The following is a 26,228-nucleotide window of genomic DNA, read 5'->3' as shown; positions in this document are numbered from 1 at the left end:
TTTGCTACATGCAGGTTTTCATTTAAATGATATGAAGGAAGAAAAAATTCAAACACCCACACACCCTGGAGAGGTACTGAATTTTTCCATGACAGGCTGTTTCCTTTGATATGCTGAAGCCCAGCAAGCTACTCAATACACTGCTACCCACACTAGCAGAGTGGGCAGCATCTGACACTTGCCAGCACTGTACACCCTCAGGTTCCTTCTCAGATCTACTGAATCAGGTAATGCGCCTGGCTGTGCAGGTTGGTAATCCCAGCTAATTGGGAGTTCAAGGACTGACTGGACTGTGGATCCAGTTCAAGTTCACCTAGGCAACTCAGTGAAACTTTACCTCAAAACAAAAAAAAAGGGGGGGAGGGGCTGAGGATGAAACTTGATGGCTACTTAGTGGGACAGTGTTTGCCTAGTATGCCTAAGTCTCTAATTTCAATCCCCACTACTACAAAACTAAAAAAGTGTGTAAGTTATATATCCTATTTCATTGATTCCAAAATGAACACTTTTTTCCCATGGTATCACCTCTGAAACTGGACTTTGTTTTCAAAAAAGCTACCGGGTGACCACATTGCTACTGTTGCCTGACCAGGCATGAACATGATCAAGTCAGTACTTGAAATGAGCTGGGTGCAGGCATGGGAAGCTGTCACTTAGTGGGTCCTTACGAAGATTTCAGGACAACTTGACAATGAAATGAAAGCTTACTGCATATACTAGAAGGCCATGTCAGTGGAAAATTCCTGAGATAATTGACTGGGGATGATTTTTAAAGAAATGTTGAATCACTGCTGCTCTTCATAAGCAAGATGGTATTTTGTAGCAAAACAAAGATGATGATTCAAAATCCAAAAGACATTAGAAACAAGTTTTAGTAATGCCCAAACCAATGTGGTTTTTTTTGTTTGGTTTGGTTTCTTTTTTGTTTGTTTGTTTGTTTTTGTTTTGTATTTTGTAGTCCCCTTTTTAATGGACATAAAAGAAGAATTTGGAATAAAAATTAACATCTAGGTAAGTCCAAAATAATGTCCATGAATACAAAATAGAAATCCCAAGGGGTAAGAACACATTGAATTATATAGTCTTTACCTTGGCACAGGATAAATAATGGTGCATGTTACAGTTGCCAATACTTTTGATTCAATGAAATATGATATTAATTTTGCGATGACTATGGAAGACCACAGTGTTTGTGCATTCAGTGGCTTAATTTTAAGTCAAATAAATAGAACTTACAATACCAAATATAGCTAAAATGTTACCACTTCAGAAGAACCAATATTTTAATTCTGGGAGATAACAAATACATCAAGAATACAAAAGCTGTGTTTGGATTTAAGTAAAGATACCAATATAAAAAATAAAAAAAGAATTCCATATGACTCCAAAGGCATTTTAAGGACAATTGACCCTCCTCTTCCTCATGAGATGAGAGGCTTTAATTCCTGAATATTGAGTTTCCCATCCAGGTCTGTGGGACAGAAAGACAAACTTGGCCAAGTGAGGATCCAGGCATGAGGCTGCTGGCAAGAGTAGCTTTATGAACATTCTGAGACACAGTGAGCTGTGCAGCCTTCAGACCCCAGCAGGAACCACAATTGCCTCTTTTCCTCACCCAGAACCTCCCACACATTCCCCGTGAGGTATGTTTCATTCTGGCAATGACTTGGCTTGCAGCTTTCAATGCCCCCCTCTCACCCGCCAACTTCTCCACAGCTCAGAGGTTCCAGAATGAAAGCAATACCTTTGATCTCAATTAGCACAGCAGAATTTTACATCTTAATATACTTCCACTGGTATGTGTGTCCAATGCAAAGTATAGCTTAGAATGGGGGGTGGGTAATGCCTTTTCTCTTCTTAAATTATTCCAGGGTCTTGGGCAAAATGTAGGGAAATGTAAGTTGAGAGAAATTAGTAAATGAGCAGGAGTGTTTCTCGGCATTCTTCAATCTTAACTAGCAAAGCATACCAATAGACTACTCACTTTGGAGGGTTCTCATATCACAAAACTCACAGAACCATCCCTAACAGAGTTTAGACAGTTTAACAAATGAGAGTAAGAGTGTTTTAAATAATACCATGTCTATGTAGTTCCTGGCCCCTGGTAGGCCTTTCCTATTGATTGTCATATTGACCCTATCTACACCTTCAGTCACAGATGAAAATTTCTCATACTTCATCTATTCAGAGAGCCCAGAAATACAAGTAGGAAATTTGCAACTCGATTCCACCACGCACTGTTGAGCATACAACCACCATTTTACTATTTCTCATGCCTCCCTCTTGTCCTGGACCAACAGATTCCCTTCTAATCTACAGCAAAGGAAATCTGAGTTCTCTGCTTCTGCTGTAAAGTCCAGATACCCATGGAAATTCTCACCAACAATCCCACAATTTCACTCCATTATGACTCCAATTCCTGGCAATCAACAGCAGGAACACATGGCTACTTAGAGGACTTTCAGGAATTGTAACCACCCAAGATCACGTGAGTATGCCTTCCAGCTGTTACCACCAAAGCCAACCAGGGGTTTTCTACACCTGCCAAATAGTCCTCCTGCTTTAGGATGTGGTGCAACTGTAAAGAACAATTCAGTGGTATCCACTACCATGGAAAACAGGACCTGGGTGTGGGCAGGTGAAGAGGTAGCATTGTGGCCCTGCACAGCTTTCTTTCTCAGGAAACACATATCCTGTGTCATCAGCCATGCCAAAGAACATGTATTTAGTTGAAAGAACCTAAATTTAGTCAATGATCTCCCAGAGTAAAATGTTTCCTTCCTCCTCCGATATTTAAGTTCACAGGAAACTTTATCATGTGTTAAAAATGCCCCCTTGTCTCACCTCCCACTCTGTTTTGCCATCTGAGACTATTGTTCCACTCTCAGAAACCTCAGCATTCTCTGTCTCAAGTCAAAACTCTAAAACAGAAAGAAGGAAGGGAGGGAGGGAGGGAGAGAGGGAGAGAAGGAGAGAGGGAGGGAGGGAGGGAGGGAGGGAGGGAGGGAGGAAGGGGGAAAAGAAAAAGAAAAAGATTCCAACAGCTTCATTCACCCATCTCACGCCTGCAATTTCTTCCTTACTTATCTTACAGGTCTTGTCTTTGGAATATGAACCCAAGAATCTCCGGATGTTTAATCCCCTCACCCATGGCATCAAACTCAGCCATCTTCAAAATAGACAAGGTAGTTCTCCCTTGCACCATTTACTGTTATACTTATGAATACACATCCTACTCAGTGTATTGCTTTCTCTATCATTAGCATAATTCATAAATAGTTTGAACTACATCATGGCAGAAGCTACATCATCTAGAGTTAGTTTACCTTTAATTCCTGGATTCAACATGTGGCAGCAGTTAAAAAGTTCAACTGAAAATATACTTCTTCCATGGCATGGGCAATTCTTTCATCAGTTCAAGAATTGCTATGGGCACAAACCTCTGAACACAAATGTCCAGTCTCATCAAACAACCTCAGAAAACACACATTAACTGCCTGTAATGTGCTCATTATCAAGAGAGTCTAGACAGTGGCTTGTTGAAAGAGCTTTGTAAACATAGGTTCACAGAAGAAACCAGGTATTCTGAAACACCGTTAAGGAAAGTCTTTTGGATTTACAATGTGAATCACAATATACACCTAATGGCAACTTCATTAACTCATTAAATGACAAGACCTGACCCATGGTCTAAAACCTACTGTGATTTGAAATGGTGATGAGCAGATACCATCATCTGTCTATATGCAACATCTAGAAAAACTTAGGAAAATAACCACAAATTAAAGTCACAAACATTGCTGTGTTCTAGCAGAGATGAGTGTAAATATATATTCACTTTTTCTTAATCAAGTCCTTGAATTATGTCAGTGGTCCTCTTGGAGGCCTGTAGAACTGAATTAAGGACCCCTTAGGGATGAAGAAAGAAAAAGAGAGAAAATTGATGGGAAAAATTAAACACCATGCAGACAGAATCTAGAACACATAGGGCAAGTACTCTATCAATAACCTACATGCCCATCCCAACATGGGACCATTTTACAAAGTGATTAGGCCATAAGAGCTATCTTGTCATAAATGAATTAATGGTGTCATTTGGGGAACAGGTTGGCTAGCATGGGAGTGTCACTCCCTTTACCCTTTGCTTGCCCACTCCCCATGTTATGACACAATATGAAAGACATCATCAGAGGCCAATAGCAGTCTCCATCAACCTGGAGAAACAGGAGCTAAATAAAATTCCACTGCTTACACATTACCCTAACTCTTATAGCATCACAAAGCAGACTAGGACATGCTCGAATCTGTCATGTACACTCTCAGTCTTGCCTCTCTCAACATCACATTCTTCATGCTAAGACTTTGAAGAAGTAGTAGACTACAGTATTCCGTTTCAATAGTGTTAAAATTTGGGAATCATGAAAGCTACTTTTATTTCTTCAATGTTTACTATGGGCTAAAGGCCTTTAAAAAGTTCTTTTAATCCTTATAGAACTAACAAAAATCACAGGTTCCATTTATTTAATCCTATGCAAAAGACTTTCCATGCATCTTATTGAATTCACTAACACTAACAGGATCATCAGATATGTAATGAAGGTTCAGGGAGAAGCAGCTTCCCTGAAGGTCAGGTGCTTTACAAGTGGTAAGCTCAGTTCCTTTCAGAGCCCAGACATGAATCTCACATGGTCAGTTCTTATTTTACTCATCAGTAGGTTGCATAAAATTATATTACAAAGAAGTCTTGGGAGAGCCCAGGTCTAACAATCCATGTCCCTCCCTGTCATGCCTGTTTAAGGCCAAAAAAATTAAATGATGAGTGATAGACAATTTCTCTTCTCCTATCATGAGCAAACTTCAGTTGCATCTCAGGACTCTTTCGGGCCTGTATGCAAGGCCCCAGGAGCATAAAGAGGAGAAGTAAAAGGAAAAACTCCACTTGTCCTTCCTCAGCCATCTATGACCACCACTACATCCAGCTGCATACACAATGCATTCATCAAATGCTTACTGAACACCTCTCGATTCTGTTATATGCTATGTCATGCTTCTTTCTAAGTCTGTTGGACTGTAAGATTGGTTTAATAGCAACCAGAATTTTGTGTTTATTTTTGTGATTGCATTTTAATCATTTTATATATTCCTATTTGCAATATCCACAAGCGTTGTGTTAGCATAGGAGATAAACAAGGACAGAGATTAATGTGTCCCCTAAAGTTATCCTCATGGAAAGTTTGCTCTTCACCTAACAAAATATTCAAAATATAGAGAAAAGGGAGTATTCAGTTAATGACATGATTCAGTTGCTAAATGAACTCTTAACTGGAGTCTAAAAATCACTGCACTTTTTGGCTACATGAGCCAGTATATTTTCTTTTTAAGCCAGTTGGATTTGGACTTTCTATTATTTGTAACTGAAAGCAATTCATACCAGGAAAAAAGTGAATGTTCAGTAGTCTTAAGGTACATAAGTTAGTCAGTGCAATTCTTCCACACCAAGAGCCATCCACAATAGCAATATTATCAGTTCTGAATGTCTGAGTTTGTTAAGTATAAAGTAAAAAATGGAAAAGAATAAATAGCAAGTAGAAGATACTTAAAAGTACTAGATAGATAGTAAAATATCAAAAAAGGCATCTTGAAAACATCCAAGAGTAACAACTAGATTAGACTAATTGAAAGAACAAACAAAAGTAACATCACCAAATTGGCTAGTTTAACATCCAGAAAAAAATTATTGGGGAAAGTCTGATATAGAGATTTCCAGACAAACTAGGGCATTCTCTCCATAAACAAGTTCTCCCTTTCATTCTATAACAGGCATTTATGAATATGTATGTATGTATATATCCACAACCAAAGTGCTACACAATGCAATCTATTTGAAATCCATATATTTCCCAAGATTAAATATCAGAATAAATGCAGTGAATGGAGCTGCTTCCTATTGATCATATTCAATGTATTTATATGAACTACTAATGACAGAAGAGCTATATTAAAACTACAGGGGAATAGATCACACTTGAAACTGAAACAAGAGTAAGCACAGAAATGATTTCCTTACCCACTGTTCTCAAGAGAAATATTTTTGGTACACTTAGCTGCTTGCTGTCTTTCTTTCTTCCTATTATAGGGCTAAGGGGGCAGCCCATCCCATGGCACAGAGTAAGCCAAAGGCAAACATTTGAGGTAGAAAGAGATACATAAAGAAGAAAACCACAGGGGCAGACTGCCACAATTAATAGAATACCAGCTTTTATACCCAATAACCACTCTAACAGCCTCCTTAGGTCATTTTCCTGCTTAGAGAAGGGATATAAACTAAGATGCATTCACATTTTCTGCAGACATCAGAAAGAAATTATTTTTTGTATCTTATGTAACTCTAATTTTTTTAGTTTCTCAAGACAGGGTCTCTCTGAGTAACTGCTATAGCTCTCCTGGAACTCACTTTGTAGACCAGGCTGGTCTCAAACTCACGGAAATCTGCCTGCCTCTGCCTCCCAAGAGCTGGGACTAAAGGCATACGCCACCACTGCTTGGTGCAACTCTAAAATTTTTAGAAAAGTTTTCCCCTGACATGTTATACACCAAAATTGCAAATGATGCATAAAGAAGAAAAATTAAAAGACAAAAATAACTTTTCAAGTAAAATTAATTCATTTCACATTTCAAGAGTACTCAATGCAGCACCCTTTGTACATATAAGACAGTGACATGAATAACCAGGCAGTTTGTGGTTTTCTATGTGGTCACATGTAAAAGAGCTAACAAGGTCTAAAACAATTGGAATATTCTTTGAACATGTATACCCAGTTTGTACAGGAGACTCATTCAAAATAATTAGGGATGAGTTTTCATTAGGAAGACTGCCAATTCTGAGTCCACCCTGGACTGTGCAGTGAGGTTGAGTTCAACCTAGGCTCCAGAGTGAGATATTGTCTCAAAAAGAAGATAGGGAGGGAGGGAGGGAGGGAGGGAGGGAGGGGAAAAGCCCACATAATAGATAGTTGATTCCTAATAACTTTCCCATCCCATCCCCACTTTCATCAGTCTGATGTCATTTCTCTCAACAAAACCAATGAAGTCAAGGCTCAAGTTGATACATCATTATTCTGTGCACATGGTCTGAGGAAAATGATGCATTTCACCACCATCTCTTTAAGAATCTAAACCTTCTTGTGAGGAGGCTTAACTGAAGCTTTCCAGTTTCTATTACCTATAAAAGATTATTTGGCTAGGATCATTCATGGAAAAGGCAAGGTTATAAAGGCCATGAGTACTTACAAATAAATAGTTGATCTATACTACAGTCTCATAATCATTGGTATCTGAACATGCACATGTAGTCGCAACTTCATCTTGCTGCTCTGCTATATTTGTATGCGAAAATAATATAGTGTGTTCCTTCACAAAGTATTGGCCAAGATATCTAAGCCATAATAAAGATGATCTGGCCCAACCTTGAGTCATCTGTCTGGTGTCTGACACAAGTGATCTAGCTCACTCATTTCCTCATGTTTTAGAGGTGCTCAATTTCCATCTGCTCATGCATAAACGATACATACCATTCCAACTTTATGGTTGTGGGAAAACAGAGGAAAGGGTTATAGTAAGGAAAATTTGGGAAAACAAATCATACGTTCAGTCTTTTCCCCTCTACAAAACAATCTTGCTTCTTGGAGACGGCAAGAAATAAACTTATTTTCTAAGTAGAAATCCCAGCCATATATTTCATTTAAGGGAAAATTTCACAAAGCCAGGTTGCTGCCTTCAATAGAGGGCAATTTTTCATCAGCTAGGTCTGTCAGATCCATTTTATTTCACAAATTGGACAGCCAAATCTTTGTGTTCTCTATCAGCCATAAGAAAATGGTATTATTTTGGCTGGTGATATTGGGCTTTATTTTTGGACATTCTTTTATCAAAGATGAGGAAAAAGACCTTGACAGTATTCAACAGTTTCAAAAGCACATGATATTTATAAAGGATAAGGCCAGCACAAAACTTAAAACTTGTGGTAGATATTATTTGATGAACCTCAGAGTACCTTTGAAAATAAATCAGTTATGCAAAACACAAGCATTTGTTGAGGGCTTGCCATGCACCAGGAGCTGAAGTGTACAATTTCTATTGATCATCTTCTCCAGTACTTACTAAATCCATTATGCTGGTGGTTTTATACCATTTTAAAGATGAGAAAACTGGGCTATAAAGAGATTAGTAATTGTCCCAAGGTGACACAGAGGGTAAATGAGAGTAATGAAAGAGATATCTTGATAGAGGAGGCCATTTTGGGGTTAGGGGAGAAACCTGGTGCCAGGGAAACTCTCAGGAATCCAGATAATACTCTTAGTAATAGTAGAGAGGGTGCCTGAACCGGGCTTCTCCTGTAATCAAATTGGTGACTACCCTAATTGTCATCAGAGAGCATGCATTCAGTAACTGATGGAAGCAGATGCAAAGATCCACAGCCAAGCACTGGGCCAAACTCTGGGAGTCCAGTTAAAGAAGGGGTGGAGGGATTGTATGAGAAAGGGGGTCAAGATCATGATGGGAGGGACAACCCACGGAGACAGCTGACCCGAGCTAATGAGAGCTCACAGATTCTGGACAGACAGCTAGGGAGCCTACATCAGACCTAGGCCCCCTGCATGTGTGCGACAGTTGTGTAGCTTGGTTTTGGGCTTCTAGCAATGGGATCAGGACCTGTCCCTGATACATGAGGTGACTTTTGGGAACCTGTTCTCCACGCTGGATTACTTCACCCAGTCTTGATGCCAGGATAGGGAAAGCTTGGCCCTGGCTCAATTTGAGGTGCCTTCCTTTGTTCAAGCCCATGGGAGGCCTGCCCCTTTCTGAAAGGATGAGAAGTCGATGAGGGGGAGGGTAGATGGGAGTTGAGGGGGAATGGGAAGAGGAGAGGGAGGGGGAGTGTGATTGGTATGTAAAATAAGTGAAAAAAGTAATAAAAAAGAAAGAAAACCAGGATGCAAATCCTGCCCTCCAGGCTTAAAAAGCTCATATTCTGAATGGCTTACAATGAAGAACACAAGTCCTGTGAGCACTTTATACATTTGTCAATTACAGTGCTTGTCACAGGAGGACTTTGAATAGTCTTTTCCAGAACTTAGAAATATACAAGAAGCCTCTTACTTGTTTTACAAGGCAAACACAATCTTTGTAACTGAATTAGACAAAACTACCACACAAAAAGCCATAGAAACGTGTGACTCATAAGCACAGACACAAATACATGAAACATAGTACTGAGTAAATGAATTCTAGCCATGCCTTAAAAATGAAGCATTCATAGATAATGTTTATTTCAAAATTATGATTTTAGTTTAGCATAAGGAAATGTAAAGAAGGTTGAAGTCAGTCCTGTTAAATGGCAAAAAGTCCTTGGAGCAGGCCCTTTTGTACACTAGGAAACAATAAGAAATACCAGCATAACTATCAGAAAAAGAATATACACACATGCCAGGTGACACAAACTAGATCCACTACTACTCAAGGTAGGAATAAGAAAATTTATACCCACTATCGCTGATTTTAGTCAACACCATTCTGAGGATTGTAACCAAAACAGAAGCAGGGAGGGAGGGAGGAAAATGTATAAGTCTTTCTTAACTTTATGATTAACTATCTAAAAGTCTCAGAGAAGCTACCAAAAATCTATTGACAAGTCGAATCAAATGTAGTATAAATATAACAAAGCTTGCTTTTATTATCTAGAGTTATCAGTCGTGGGGCTGGAGAGATGGCTCAGCAGTTAAGAGCACTGACTGCTCTTCCAGAGGACCCAGGTTCAAATCCCAGCACCCACATTGCAGCTCACAACAACTGTCTGTAATTCCAAGATCCAACACCCTCACACAAACATACATGCAGGCAAAATGCCGATGTACACAAAATAAAAATAAATTAATAATAAAAAACAAGTTGTTAAAAAAAAAGTTGTCGGTCTTCATCCATAAATATCAGAGAGTAAATATCTCAGGTTGTGCTAGCCGTAAGGCTTCTCTAGCAACTTCTCAACTTTACCACTGCTGCACAAAGGCAGCTAATGACCATGTGTACCTCAGTAAAGGTGGCTGTATCCCTGTTCACAAAAACAGGAAAGTGGGCTGAATAGGGCTCATCAGTCACAGTTGGCTAAGACTTTACATCACACACACACACACACACACACACACACACACAGGAGGGGGAGAGCAGGGGAGGGGAGAGGAGACAGAAAAGAGTTATTTCAGACACCAAGAAAATAGAAAAGCCTAGAAGTAAACCTTCCAATGGGTAATTTGAGTATATGAGTCAGAACTGAATTATAAATTATAAATACTTTCAATCTAACAATCCCATTTCTGAGGATTTATTCTAAGGATACAGTTAGATAAGCACATAGAGATGTGCACACAAGGCTACTTATCTACTTATGTTATCCATGTCTTATTTGTTAACAAGTTCTAGTCGCATATATGATATCAGTTAATTTTTAAAAGATATGCGCATGCATAAGAAGTTATGCATATAGACTCATAAGGGACAAAACTTGCAATATATACACAATTGTTTTATTAGCAATTGTGTCTAAGGGTAGATTTTTGGAAACTTTCTACTTTTTTTTTTAATTCAGTTAAATAAAACTACAGGTTTTGGAGGTGAGGAGACGGCTCAGTGATTAAAGCACGTGGCAAGCAACCATAAGGAGTTCAGACGCCCAGAACTCACACAAATACCAAGTGAGTATGAAAGTTCTTCTGTAATTTCAGCCCTCAGAAGGTGGGGAGACAGGATCCCCACCATATCAAACTAGCTATCAACATAAGCCAGACTATCAATATTGTCAAGTTCTAGGTTCCATTGAGAGATAACTGGCTCAATGAATAAGATGGAGAGTGATCAAGTTAAACTCACATTGCCATCCTTGGTCCTACACACACACACACACACACACACACACACACACACACACACACACACACACGCACGCACGCACGCACGCACGCACGCACGCACGCACGCACGTGCTCCCATACACATGCAAACACATGAGCACACACACCACATATACACATGAGGAAAAAATCAAAAATTTAATTTTGTAAGAGAAACGAGCAGAGTAACTTTGCTTTTCTCAACAATTTGCTCTCAATTCTGTGAATTCTGAAGCAACTCATAGACCGTTTCTCATCTTAGAGTTAGAGAGCCCTTAGGCAAACCTCTTGCTCCAAAAACATTTATGTTATAATTCATAACAATAGCAAAATTAGTTATGAGGTAGCAACAAAAATAACTTTATGGTTGGGGATCACCACAACATGAGGAACTGTATTAAAGTGTCGCAGCATTAGAAGGGTTGAGAACCACTGACATAGACAGTGTCTTCCTCAAACAAATCATGCCAATGTTGATTATAAATTTTATATTAAGACACCACTAACATAAAAAAGAACATCTATCAAGAATTCTCGAAGTTTTCTTACTCAATGTAGTCCCGCACACATGAGTACATGCATATGTGTATGCGTATGCATATGTACATATGTGTGAACACTCATCTGTATTCCAAGAAAGAAAAGCCAGAGACGGGAAATAGGAAATGGTCAATGATGGTAGATTAGGGACCAACATAAATTAATACCTCACAGAGAAAGGCTGAGGAGACGACTAGTGAATAAAAGCACTTGTTACTCTTGCAGAGGACCAGGGTTCAATTCACAGCACCCGCATGGTGGCTTACAATCATCCTTAATGGGAGTTCTAGGAAATCAAATGCCCTCTTCCAACTTCTGCAGCATGTGGTACACATACATACATGGAGGCAAAACACTCATATACATAAAATAAAAGAAAGTATTTTTTTAAAAACCTCACAGAGAAAGAAGTATTAGTCTACGAATTCACTGCTCATGGTGTCATTTATGATCACACATGTGAGTATGTGTATATGAATTTGTCGTTGCTCCAGAGGTCATGGGAGGAAAGTGAGTGCCCTGAAAGCTAATTTGGAAGATAACACAAACAATATGACAACCATGGGTCAATCCAGAGTTCCCAAAAGTGATGTCACAAGACTATGATGAGGTGTGAAGTACATTCTGTAAGCCATGAAAATCCAGAAGCCAGTAAGAAGGAAATGAGGTTTGCCTTTAACACAGTAGAAAAATAAGTTTCATGATATAGTATATTGACCATTAACTATCTCTATGCTCTCAAGCTCTATCAAGTGTCATTTAACCTCCTGCAGTAGAATTTACCATTGCATCATCAAGTGAAAAAGTAAGAACCTACAGTGTGCTTATGTTAAGGAAATCAGGGAAACTGAAATTCAGAAAACTTTCTATCTTCTACTAAGACAATTTTTAGAAAAGAATTTAGTATAGTTTTAAAACTGGATAGTCCAAATTCAAATAATGAACTATTTTTCTTGTCAATTGCTCTGGAAAGAGTACCACCAAACTCTAGTAAAAACTTACCCTTCAACTTGAGGTCAACATTGTGTCTCAGCCAAGGATAAACACCATAGCTTGGCATATCTTCAGGAATTGGGTTATTGTTTATCCAGCCATCACAGGCAAACCGGAAGAAATTTTCACAAGGATCCACAGAAAGATTTACTTTGCTCATGATGGCAGCAGCTATTTAAAAAGAAAATCATAGGATTAATGACAAGCACTGGATGTTGTGCATTGTTCTCTTCCAGATTAAACAAAAGTCTCATATCGACCAGTTTCCAAACCCTGGCTTCAACATTTCTCCTCAAATGTCTCTCTGGATGAACTTCACCATATAAAATGACTACCAACGTGTACAGGAGAAAGTTGGGTGAAATTATTGGTCCTGGTTTTGTGAGATTGTCCCCAATATCTTTGGGGGTGTGGAACTAGAATATAAATAGAACAACTGTTGGCCTTTCTTCCATTCTACATATTCCCTTGCAAACTAAGTTGGGTACACTTCCTCTGGAACAATAAAGTTCATTTGCCCAGTTTTAAGTGAATTCGCTGAGCGCTCTCTGTCACGTTCTTTGATCAACAGAAGTGGTAGGAATGGCTTCTTGTGATTTTCTAAGCTAAGTATCTAAGAAGTCCTGCACCCTCTCTGTTGGGTCCCTTCAAATGGAGCCTTAGGACCATTCTTTGAAGATATCCTGGAAAGTAAGAGACTATGGGAAGAAAATATAATTCCATACTCAAACACTGGCTGACCGCAACCTCATAGCCATTCTCCTGCCTTGGCCTCCCAAGTCCTGGGAATACAGGTATAAGACACTAGACTTGGCTACATCTATGAGCTTTAAAAATTATTACAAAATGAGACAAAGAGAAGGTTCTAATATTCCTAATACTCATCTCTAACCATCTTCCAGCTGCAACACAATTGCTGGCTGCAAAGATGTCCACCAACTAATTTTTTTAAAAGACTGCCAATATTTTAATGATATTGGAAGGGTGACACTCTGAGCAATTTCCGTACCTTAATTAATGCCAGAATATATTTCTCCTCAAAGTAATGAAAACCCAATGAGTTTTCAACTAAATAATAATGAATAGCCTGCCCCAGTACAATCTACATAAATTTAGAGATGTAGGTTTTAGTTATGTGGGTAATTTCTCTGGGTTAAAAAAAATAAGATTAGATGTTTCGCTCCCAACCATTCTTATGGAAAAGGCAAACCATTGTTTGGAGTCATTGAAATGAATAGAAAAACACCCCAAATTTTTGTTTCATTTTTGTATGTTTGGACAGGGTTTCACTATTTAATCCTAGCTGAACTAGAATTAAATGTATAAACCAGGCTGGTCTCTAACTCACTGTTATTCTCCTGCCTCTACCTCTTCAGTGCTGGGATTACAGGCATGAGCCACCATGGCCAGGATGTAATTTCTATAGGGCTTCTAATCCTCACCATTTTCCTTCAAAATAAACAAGTGGGAAAGGAATTGATTCAAAAGTATGGTAAATTTCAAGTTGATGTAACTTTTTTTCCCCAGAACTAATTTCATTGTCACTAACTATACTTTTGCTTACTGCTACTATTTTATATTACTCTATTATTCAAAAGTGCTAGGGCACACAAAAATCTTATGTCTGGCTTGTATTTGTAGTCAAGTCTCTGCAGGCACATATGGAATCTGCTATGTAACACCTCAGGGACATGGATCACACTATTCCCAGTCCCACACAATATTTACAGTCACATGGGGAGCTCTCACATGCACTTTGACTCACATAAGCTCACTGTTTTCTGGCTTCCTTCCCCAGCTCCCCCACACACACACACAACTCCTAAGTGCCTCTTCTCCATCTCCTTGGGTTTTTTTCACAGGTACTGAGGAAAACTGCAAACTCAGCTCTGACCTCGGCCCTGATAGAAAAGTGAAATAATACATCACTCACAGCAAATTTGGAAAGGAGCCCGTAAAGTGAGAAAACTCTTTCCTCTGCCTTGCAATTCATCATTCACTACTCAGTTAGGAGCAGGGATGCCCTTTCTGTGGGGAACTGTGACTTCAAATTGCAAGGGACCATAGTTGTCAAGACACCAAAACTCTATTGTCCTACTAGCTCCATGAAGAAAACTGAGAATCTTGCTTTAATAAAAACAAAATATGACTATGAGAGAAAGCTGTGGAAGCTCAAGCTGCCACGCTCTGAAGTGTTGCCCATGAGATTAATTGTTGGACGGACTCCCACTAGTCTATACGCTACAGGTGGAAGCATTCCTCCACATGGACCCTCAGAGGTGTTGTTAATTCCAATCAGGGCCCAAAGAAGAGTTTTATAAAGGCTTAAGTATTAATATTTGTATGAAATAATCAAATCACTTACATTAAGCATTACCTCTGTGTCCAAAACTATAGCTAAACCCTTTCCAAGCAGTAAAGCCTTTTCACAAACTCTAGAGAGATGCTTTTCGGGCTGGAATGACAGGAACACTATGCAATAGCTAAATAATTGTCTTAGTTAGGCTTCTATTGCTGTGGTAAAACACTATGACCAAAAGCAACTTTTGGAAGAAAGGGTTTATTTGGCTTGAAGTTACACAGTCCATCATCAAAAAAAGCCGAGGCAGGAACTGAAGGAGAGCCCATGGAGGAATGCTGTTTCCTGGCTTGTTCCTCAGGCTCTTGTTCAGCCACCTTCCTTAAATCTGCCCAGAAGTAGCACTGCAAACAATAGGCTGGACCCTCCCACAACAATCATTAATCAAGAAAATGCTCCCACAGACCTGCCTATAGGCCATCTGATGGAGGCCTTTTCTCAATTGAGTTTGTATATACGTAGGTAGCTAAACTCAGAACTATTAACATACACATATGCATTTTGGTAATAAAATCCATAATCAGTCGTCTAAAATTGATGCTAGATTTCTAGACCTGGCAGATTATCAAACTTTGCAAAAGAAATACAACATATATAGGCACAGGTGATCTAACATTTCAGTAATGGCTGGATTGGTACCATTGAATAAAACACATTAATATTCCTACAGGGAAATAAATGCATACTCTCATGAGTGGAATAAATAAAGTCTAAAATAACTTCACATTAGTTTCTTTTGCTCATAGACCCAGTTTTGACAAAGGAACTGACATGGGGTTCTGTGTTTCAAACTGAGCATTACATTGGTTTCAGGGATTAAGGGTTTTGATGCAGGGATACAACTACAGTTTTTATTTTCTTTGATTTTCACAACTCATACGAACATTCAAATATCTAGTCCCATTTCACAGGTAATGAGACTGCAGTTCAAGATGATCATGTATTTAACCCAGATCGTATGGCCTAGAAGTATCTAAATTGTGTATGTTCCAAACGCAAGTCAGCTTGTTTTATCTACACATACTTGTTGGCATTAGCAACCCCATTCACTGCTTCTCCATAGTCTCTCTACAATTTTCATTGCCAAAGAGGAGTTAGTGCAAGAGATCACGGAAGCAAGAAAAATGTGCAAAGTTGTAGAGAGGAGGCATCTTAGAAATGACTGCCACTTGCTCAGAAAAGAGACAGAAGTGGGTCAGACATTTCTATCCCCAGGCCTTTCGCCACTAGCACCTGTGACCATGTGCCCTTTTCCCACCCGAACACAAGCTCTTGCATAAAGCCAGACTTGGCTTCAATTCTCATGCCATGTGTACTGAACAGCTATTCCACAGATCCCTGAGCATACTGAGGCTCACATTGCATTAAAGAGGGCTGAGGCCTTGGTGTTTCCACTACAGAAACAAAAAAAGAACAGTATTTTTCTAACACCAGGAAGCTATTTACTAACGTGAAAATTAAAAACAGAGCAGCAAAGCAAAACACACTAGGTGGCAGAAGGTGACATCACGAAACATCACTCTGTCCATTTTATTGTGGCGTTATTATGATTTGTAAGAAACACAATCCATGAAGTAACTGGCCTTCCATCCCTAAAGTTATCTAAACTAAAATTGAACACTTATGGCTCAAATATTTTAATTTCTCACATCTGCAAGAACTCTACCACAGCTAAAGTACCAAGTAACATGAAATGCAAAGCCTGCAATTTAACTGTAGCACCTGGTCCCTCACCTTATGCCATGAAATGCTCTCTCCACTTGTTAATAATTCAGGCCAACTGCTCAGGTTAGGAACAGGATAGGGCGTAGGAAATGGACAACATTCCAAAGGGGAAAATATCACATTCCAGGGACAACACTAAGAAGCTAAAAGGGCTATCTAGTCACTAGACTATCCAGTGAATCTAGTGTCTTGAGAAAAAGAAAGAAAAGGGCTAGAGAGATGGCTCAGCTGTTAAAGGCTAGGCTCACAACCAAAAATATAAGAAAAAGAAAGAAAGAAAGTCCTTGCACAGAGTTACTTAGCCTGGCACAAAGGGAAGGAAGGAGGGGAGCCAGATACAGACATGAAGGTTACTTCTGCCCCTAACTGATGATGTGACCCTGAAAAACGTTGTCTTGAGAAACCTACATGCTCTCATCTAAGGGCATCAACTTCATAGAGTTCTTATGATATTTTAAAAATGGCAAGTGTGAATCTTTTAGCACATTGCTTGGTTAAAAAAATATTGATCACTCAAGAATAGGGCAACATATGGACTTAATATAACAATTCCAGAGAGGTGCTGTGGCCCTTGTGACCAGACTCTCATGAACACAGCTGCAGCACTACTCACTCAAACCATTCCTACCCCATATGAGAGGAATTAATCTCAGAACAGCCACGAGTCCTTGCAAGGCTATTTACATATTCATCAAAATGGTTCCTTGATTTTGAGCCAACATGATTTTTTAGTACCATGTCGACACTAAGAAGCATGGACTGATAGCATAACACAGAGGTTGACCTTTTTGTGTGTGGGGTAGGTGTGGGTGTGCATGTGTGTGAGAGAGAGAGAGAGAGAGAGAGAGAGAGAGAGAGAGAGAGAGAGAGAGAGAGAGAGAGAGAGAGAGAGAGAGAGAGAGAGACTCATTATGTAGCTCTGGCTCTCCAGAAATTAACTACATAACCAGCCTGGCCTTGAACTCATAGTGAACCACCATTCTCTACCTCCTGAGTCCTGAGTTTAAAGGTGTACACCGCCAACCAGCAGTTTATAAATTCTTTCACCTAAATCTTTCCAATCTCAGTTAATGTCACTGCTTAACATCTAAGCATCACCCTAAATCCCTGCCTTTTTCCACAAGACATCTCAACCCCATCACTATCACAGTGCCTTCAGCAATCCTCCCAGCTCCTAGATCTTCTGCAATCTCCATCTCAAATTCAAGGCAACACCCTCTCTCACATGGCATGCCAACTGTAACCTCCTTTCTGATTTTGTTTCCTGCATTTCTCCCCAAAGTCAAGTTCTCTGCAGAAAAGACAGTTCTTGCTACTTTGAGACAGGCTCTTTCCATGCATCTCTATTCTGGCCTTGAACTCACTAGGTAACCCTGGTTGGCTTCATCTCCCAAGTACTAGGACTATGGACATATACCACCACAGCTGACTGGCATGATCTTAATTAAGTGCTCATATATTCTGTCACAAAACTTTCAAGAAACTCTTGCACACAATAAAGATAAACCCAAACCTGTGGCATGTAGGCCATCTGCACTGTGACCCTCACCCAGAAGACTCTACCTTTCTTTGAGCTCATTCTTCTATTGGACCTTTTCCCACACAGGAAAGCCCTGGCCTCACTCTTCACACCCCATTTCCCTTCTTATTATCCAAGATCTTTTTGAAGATCCTATACCCAGAACCTTTAATCTGGTTATCCTATCATTTATTAGCACATGAGTCTATTTTGATATTTTAATTTTTTGCTCATATTGTTGTGCACTGTGTGCCTTCTATGGATTTTGATTTTGGTTTTTTTTTTTTTGTTGTTGTTGTTTTGAGACAGAGTCTTATGTAACCTAGGCTGTCCTCGAGCTTACTAAGTAGACATGGATGGCCTTGAACTCTTGATCCTCCTACCTCTACCCCCAGAATACTGGGATTACAGCCACTTATCACCATGCCCAATTTATGTGTGCTGAGGATTGAACTCAGAGCTTCATGAATGATAGGCAACTACGCTACCAATTGAGCTACATTCCCAGGCCCGTGTGTGGGGGGCGGTGGGTGTGTGTGTTTTAATTTTTTCTCCCTCTACCTATTCTTTGGTATATAAGCCTAACCATATATAAACCAAAAGCTAACTCAGTCCCTAGCATGAATAACTACTTGATGAATTCACTCATTAATCTCTTCTCCACCAGTCAAGAGGAAAAGCCCACATGTTTAATTGCCCTATGACTTCCTCTTTGGAAAATATCCTAGGGCCCTGTCTGCTTGAAAAATTGGGGGGGGGTGGAGACAGGTATTTGGCTTCTTCAAAATTTAGGCCCTAACTTAATTATGGGGATGTAAGCAGGATTTACTAGCTGTGTCACAACCAGGGCAACTTTAAGCATGAATTTTCGCCTTGGTGTCCTCACTGATCCATGGTCTTGTCACCTCCTAAAAGTTCAGCATGCATCCCAGAACAGATGAACCCAAGGGGATTCCAGCAGAAGCATAGATTTCCACAGTCAGGGTACCTGCTTAGAGTCAAACAGGCCAAAGGCACTGACCCAGAAGATACACAAAGTCTGCTTAAGATAAAGAGGAGCCTGTCAAGCAGAGTCATAGGAAGCCCATGGTCTCTGTGTGATTTAAGAGAGGATGCCCTGCTTTGCAAGCCCTTTCCTGAGTTCCTTATCACGAAGGTTGAAATATCTCGCAGCTCAGCTTTTACAAAGAAAACAGGAAACCTAAGCTCTACTACTTCACATCAAACCTTGAAAGTAAACTTGAAATGTCTTCAAAATTGCATTTTGCATTTGGTCAACCTCAAGCAAACAGAATACTAAAAATACTACCTGTTTTCTCTTCCACTCCCCAAGGTACCAAAATTATAACTTGACACAGGGTGGAAAACAGACTTACCGGCTTCTATGCACTCTGGCTTCAGGCAGTACTCCTGTTTAGCCTGGAAGCTGAGGAGACCTTGACTCACTGAAAAAACAGACCAAAATAAATGATTGACTTGAAGCAGACCACCATCGAATAAAACACATTTGGGCAAAGATGATGCAATACATTTGCTATTAGTTCATACTTCTCAGTATTGACATGGTAGTCAAAAATCAAGTTGGCTCAACACCAAGGAACCACTTTGATGAATATGTAAACAGCCTTGTTAGAACTCAAGGTTGTTCTATAATTCATTCCTATCATATGAGGGAGCAGTGAGTTGAGTGGGTAAAACTGGAGCTGTGTTGAAGAATCTGGTCACTAGGGCCAGAGAAGCACCTGGAAGCTTGCTAGAGTGCCCATTCTCATTCCAATTCTCCTGGTTCAGAAATTCTGGATGTGAGACACAGCCACCATATGTGCTTTTGAGCAGGCTGTATTATGTGCGCGCGCGCACACACACACACACACACACACACACACACACACACACACACACACACACATTCCTATACAATTGAAATAGTTTTCACCCATGTTTCATTTTCCCAACTTGTAATAACCTATCAGGAATTTTCAGTCCTTTGACATACAGTGTCTTCTACAAAGTTCATGCTTGGGAATCATGCAATGAAATCACAAAATAAAAAGCATGTTTTTAATCTCATAATGTCTTAAGTAAGTTAAGAATTTGTGCTGGGCCACATTCATAGCTGTCTTTGGCTGCATACAGGATACAGGCACAGGTTGGACATGAGTACTTTTCCAAAAGCATATAGAAGAATGCATGTTTTTTAACTCCAGGTAGAATCTGGACATGAGTAAATGTGAGCCTAAAAATCTAAAGCCTTTTTGAAATACATGTTTTTCCTCCAAAGCTGGAGAAGTTGAGAGGCATTCATTATTGCAGTGCTCTCTGAGAAAAATCAAGGAATCTTTGAAGATATGGCCATGAAGAAATAGACCATGGGGGCTGAGAAGTGTAATCAAGAAGCCTAAGAGAGTTTCTGTTTCTGCTCGAGATGCAGACCTGCAGATCACCTGCCAGTATGGCATGTCTTATTATTTATGAACCCACATCCAAAGAGGAGCCTGCTTTGTCTTTATTCTTTTCTCTGTTCCTATCCTCCAAAAGCCTTTTTATCTGTGTTACATTATAGATTCAAGAAACATGCTTACAGAATCACTCAGGCCTATTTTCAAAAGAAGTTTTATAACCTAAAAGAGTGTTTTGATTTTTTTTTGCGAGGAAAAATAGATAAAAATATATAGACACCATAAAGATCAGTATGGGACATTCCAATGTACCTTGATGGTAGAACCATAGGGAGTTCTTCCTTTTAGACAATTTTTATGTATTTACCAAATGTTCTTTAATGAGCACGTGGTATTTTCATAATGGAAATATAACCTTTATTATAAATAATAATAATTTTATTACTCTAGATAATACTTTTGTGATAGTAGCTTTATTTTTTAAATCTTATGAAATAGCTAAAAACTTACTCTTTTTCAAAACTTTGGGGGAAGAGGTGTGGAAATCAGGGATTCAAGAACAACATTTGCGACTTCCAAGTCAGTCTAGTCTACATGAGACGCTGTCTCAAAGTCCTCCAAAACTAGCCTTATTTCTTTCATTAAAAAAATCATTGACACATACATATAAAGAATTCAAATTAATATCAGTTCTTTTTACCCGACAATGTATATAAGGAAGGTTTTGAATGTAATTAGTTGGGACACAGACAAAGATCCTAACCCTCAAATGAGAACACTATATCCATGTGGGTTAAAGTCCTGAAAGCAGACAAGCACCAACAAGCCCAAATAAAGAAAATGAACGAAACAGAAATAATGAAATGGAAAATATTTTACCATAAAACAATCAAACATTACTTTTTACTGGTTAGAAGCTTTAAAACAAGTCAAGCATCAGTTTAACTTTTCAGTTTAGAATCCCCCCAAGATACACTGGAGACACCCACAGATCAAGAGTGTGAGAGTGATGCTGGTAGCATGGCTCAGTGATAGAGAACTTACAGCACATGTGTAATGTCTTGAATTCCACCCCCAACACAGAAAAACAAAACAGAAAGCCTAAGAAAGATCACACAGTTGAGGTCATCATCGCCCAAGGACCGACTGGAACCCACAATCCCCATTGAAGGCACTTCCTGCTCCTTTTTCTGTGAAGGGCCTTTGTATTGTTGATAGTTGGGGAGAAATGCAATGATGGATCATATTTTACGGTATATGAAAAGTATATGACCTTCAAGCTTCAGTATGCAGAAAGCGTATCTCTCCGGCTCCTATTTGTGCACATTTTGCCTGTGGATGCTTTAGTGACACAATGAAACAGAGTCCTGCAACAAGGAATGCATCGCAGTGGAGCCAAAAATATTTACTATCATCTGGTCTTGACAGGAAAAGCTTGCACACCACTGCATCTGAGAAACAGATTTCAGGGAGGAGGGAGAAGGGAAGGAGAAAAGAACACTTGAAATAAATGGTTTGTGGCTCTATTGCTATACTCGATATTTTTAAATCCCTTAGGTTCTCTGAAACCACCTCAGACCACTGGCAACCATTCTTTCTGTAGATATCAAAGCCAAAGGAGAGGTAAGACAGGATATCCGACATTGCAGAATGAAACTGAACAGGCAGAGAATATACTGCAAAGTCAATGAGAAAATACCTTCAAGGGAAGATCCTAACTAGAATGCTGTCATGAAGACCATTGTTTTGCAGGCATTTAGCAAGTGAGATGCAGAGTAGGGGTGCCTGGGGGGCAAACAGTGAAGAAAGGTGGGGGGAAAGCATTGTGCTGAAATAGTCGACAAAAATATAAAAGTTCCTAGGTGGGAATGGTGGAACAGGCTTAGAATCCCAGCATTTGGGAGGCAGAGGCAGGAATATTACAGTAAGTTGTGATATTTACAGCCAGTAAATTCCAGGCCACACAGGGATACACGGTGAGAACCTGTTCATAGATAGATAGATAGATAGATAGATAGATAGATAGATAGATAGATAGATAGATAGATAGATAGATAATTTCTGGGTGGGGACCCTCAGATAGATGTACTCTGAAACAATGTTCCCCAAACTTGCACATGCAAACATATCCTCTGGTGTCTTATGAAAACACAGACTGTGAATCAGTAGATCTGGGGTGGAGCTCAAGCTCTCAAGTGATGCTGATGCGGCCAGTTATAAGACCACACTGAGTAGCAAAAGTAGAATGAGGCCACGCCCTTAGCTGGTCCTGTTTATTGCCAATCATCATTAAATGTTCTCCAGAATATTCAAGGTGAGAGCCAGGTTAGTAACATATTGGGAAGTTATTTTTCCTAACTAGGCCTCCTCCATAACAGCAATGCTTGGTTTAGTGAAGTTTACTATACATAAAATCTTTAGTACTTGTGTCAGAAAACATTTTCTCAAAAGAAGCAAAGATTTGCTATAACTGACCATCTTCTAGAATACTATGGTCTCCAAGTGTAATTATCATAAAAGTAGAATTGAAGAAAGCTGCAAAGCACTACTAATATCACAGAAAAGAGCACATATTATGACTTACATGATGACTACTTGGATTTGTAAGTCCGGCAGTATGTGTAAACCTAGCCCCTTAATCACTTCCCACGTCATGTGTAGTCCCTTGGCATGCCCATAAAATTTCTCCTCCAGTTTTAAATTTCAGGAAGTAGATCGTCTAAAGCCAACTTTGGAGAAACCTCACAATAGTTTTTAAGAACCACACATTCGGTCACAAGAGTAGGAGGTCTAGCTTCACCAGAAAGCAATCTACTGATCTAATTTCTGAAATATCCAGCCATAGAAAACATGGAAAGGTGGTTTGCTCGTTTTAGCAGGGTTCTCAAGCACACAAGCCTAACTCTTTTAAAAGATAATTACTGGTTTTCTCTTGCCAAAATAAACATGGCCTCCCGCATCCTGTATATGCCAAGGAATGTTTCCAGGCCTGCTGCATTTTAAAGTACACCTAGAATCTCCTAAGTATAGGGCTTGTTTCTAGGTGACCTTCAAGCCAATGAAATACTGGGAGTTATATATAAAAAAAATTTACGAAGGAAAATAGCCAGGGGTTTGGAAAGCCTACATTTTGATCATCCCCTGTCCCTTTCTCACAGATTACATCCCCCCTCCCAGGAATATGCTTTTGTCTACACATTCGCTCTCAGTCCATCATTCTCACAGGAGTTATTAAAGTAATTGAATCATAATGCCTTTCAAATCTTAAGAGGAAAACGTCTGCTTTCCTCCACATTCATTTGTAGATCTATTAGAAAGTTGGAGCTAACCATTTTTGCATCTATCAAAATCACTGGACTTAAAAAGACTCAAGGAACTCCAGTTAAGGACTGACTTATCTTTTGTGAATTGCTCTTTGTAACCTGTTCAAGCGAACATGAACAAAAGTCAAGCAAAAAGAAATTCCAGTTTGGTCGTTCACTCACAAAACAAATGCAAGCATCTAACTATGAATTCATAAACACTCATTTTGGGAAATGTAATACATGATTTTTTTTGCCTCGTTGCAATCGAATCCACTGGTCATTCCAACCCACTTTCTAGTGCACTTTGCTTCCTGGACTATATATTTGGTACTAAGAAAAAGCCTCCTTTTTCATTGATATAGCTGACTGAAACTAAGGGTGCATCCTTATTTTCTTAGCATAAGCAAACAGCCTGCATTATGACAAGGGTTTCTGGAATAAAGAATTAGAAAGTTTCTCCACAGATGCCCAGTTCCTCTGACCTCTGGAGTTCCACTTACCTAGAAAGAGCAGTGTACCCAGCACCAGGGTGCCCCCAATGAACAGGGCCAGTGCAATTCGAATGCCTCGGTTGGTTCCCTTTCCAGGCTCCATGGTGCTCCCTGTTTCTGCTTCCATCAGAAGGGCCGAAGAGAAGGCTCAGAAAGAAAGTCACTTTTTGTGGTTTGGTAGCTGGTCTCAAGAGTTTGTCAGGCGTTGACATCCAAGACTCTCCTGCTTGTCTGCTAATAGACAGCTTTAAAAATTCCTGTCAGGAAACTTCCCCTTGACACCCTTTCTCAAATAATCTTTCACAAATGAAATAAAAGAAACTCAAAATATTGGTTGCCTTGGCTCTCCCTTGACTAGACAAAACAAACAGCAGTTGCTTTATCTTGGTGCTCTCTCTCAGCAAAGTCCCTCTCAAGCGATGGTTTGGCAGGCTTTTTGTTCAAGCGTTCCGAGTATACATGTTTTACTAGGTTGCTGCACAGATGTTTTAGCGATTTAAATGTATAGTCACTTGGGGAGGGGAGAAAAACAATTGTCTTTATCAAAACTGGAGTCTCAACCTCCCCCTAACCATGATAAGTTAGGTGGCGAGAACAGTTTGCAGCCACTGCAAGGTCTCAATTAGTAACATAATTTTGCTATGACAGTCATTCTCCTTGTCTGAACTGTCGTCCTCAAAGTTACTCTTTCAGTGTGCTAGTCCCCTTTTAAAGCCTTCTAAGAGTTCCTAGGATATCCTGGAGCATTTTATTTTAGGAACTTTGTGTATGATAGCATGTGCCAAAAATCAGTCAAAGTCCACTGCAGTGCAAAGTAGCAATTAAGACAACCTACGGAGGCTCTTGGTTTGGACTAGAGCTTTTTATTTATTTCTCTTTTTTTTTTAGGAAGAGGAAGAGTATTCTTTGTGGTGCTAAGAATTGTTCAAAAGACAGTTAAGTATATGAATTAAGCTTATTAGCAGCCACAAAAGATACAGTAGAGGATTCTTTTTTCTGTGTGTTTTGACGGTACCCATGTATTTTGTTCTCTAGTTCCTCCCAGGCAGCACTGTTTAGTATGTTTTCGTGTTTCCATAAGTGTTTATTTTGCAGCTTCCTAGAATGAATTCAGACGTATTTGGTTCCAGCAGAAAGATTGATTAATCACAGTCATTGATCATGTTCAAATTCAAATTATGAAAAGCTGCTTTCTTCACAGGGAAGGGCAACTGACATTTCAACACTATTGAAATGGTTTGGATTTCATTACTTAAATGATACAGATACCACTAATTCTCAGCACAGTGAATTACTACTCACCTGTTCCTGTCCAGCCAGAGGTCATAAGATGATGGAACTGTAGGAGGACGATTCAGGAATATCAAACCAGTAAAACACAATTTGTGCACATACATAGCTTTGGCAGTGACACCAGAATTCAGCAGATACCAGTTAAGAAGGTACAACATGACTGTATGTTCATGTTCCTATCTGACTAGGCTTAGTCAGGCCTTAATCCCATAGCTGGGATTCTCCCAGGTTTAAAAATGCATTCCATAATATATATTGGGGGGGTCCAGACAGAATTTCTCTGTGTAATAGCCCTGGCTGTCCTGGAACTCACTCTGCAGACCATGCTGGCCTCAAACTCACAAAGATCTGCCTGCCTCTGCTACTGGAGTGCTGGGATTAAATGTGTGAGTCACCACCTCCAAGCTCAATAACACATCTTAACCTTACTTTCTGCGTGCTTCATAGCACCCCAAACTCAGGCAGGATTTGAGCAGGCTAACAACATCATAGCATGTTGGAGCCCTTCTGTGTCCATTGGCTGTCAACAGTATCTCATTGCTGATGGATTTTCCCCAAGAATGTTCTTGGTTCCATAATACATCTTAGGAATGTGAGCTTCGTGAGATCAAGGACAGTATCTGTGATTTTCAGTGTTATAGGGCCAGCAACAATAGTTCCT

The 26,228-nt window shown here is 39.6% G+C and overlaps 1 protein-coding gene across 1 annotated transcript in view; it reads right to left on the bottom strand.

Moving 5' to 3' along the window:
* Phex (phosphate regulating endopeptidase homolog X-linked) overlaps positions 1-25,824 on the bottom strand; it is a 207,962-nt gene extending 182,138 nt beyond the window's left edge. The window contains exons 1-3 of the mRNA XM_005074253.4: positions 24,284-25,824; positions 19,456-19,524; positions 12,486-12,647 (exon numbers count right to left, since the gene is read on the bottom strand). Of these exons, the coding sequence (XP_005074310.1) occupies positions 12,486-12,647; positions 19,456-19,524; positions 24,284-24,401 (349 nt within the window). The 5' untranslated portion in view covers positions 24,402-25,824. The remainder of the gene's footprint in view (positions 1-12,485; positions 12,648-19,455; positions 19,525-24,283) is intronic.
* Positions 25,825-26,228: the final 404 nt, after the last annotated feature.

This window comes from Mesocricetus auratus, unplaced genomic scaffold (genome assembly GCF_017639785.1).
Source record: "Mesocricetus auratus isolate SY011 unplaced genomic scaffold, BCM_Maur_2.0 Super-Scaffold_100003, whole genome shotgun sequence".
NCBI classification, from domain to species: Eukaryota; Metazoa; Chordata; class Mammalia; order Rodentia; family Cricetidae; genus Mesocricetus; species Mesocricetus auratus.
Note: the sequence above shows the minus strand (reverse complement) of the source record. Positions and strands in the feature narration are given on the sequence as shown.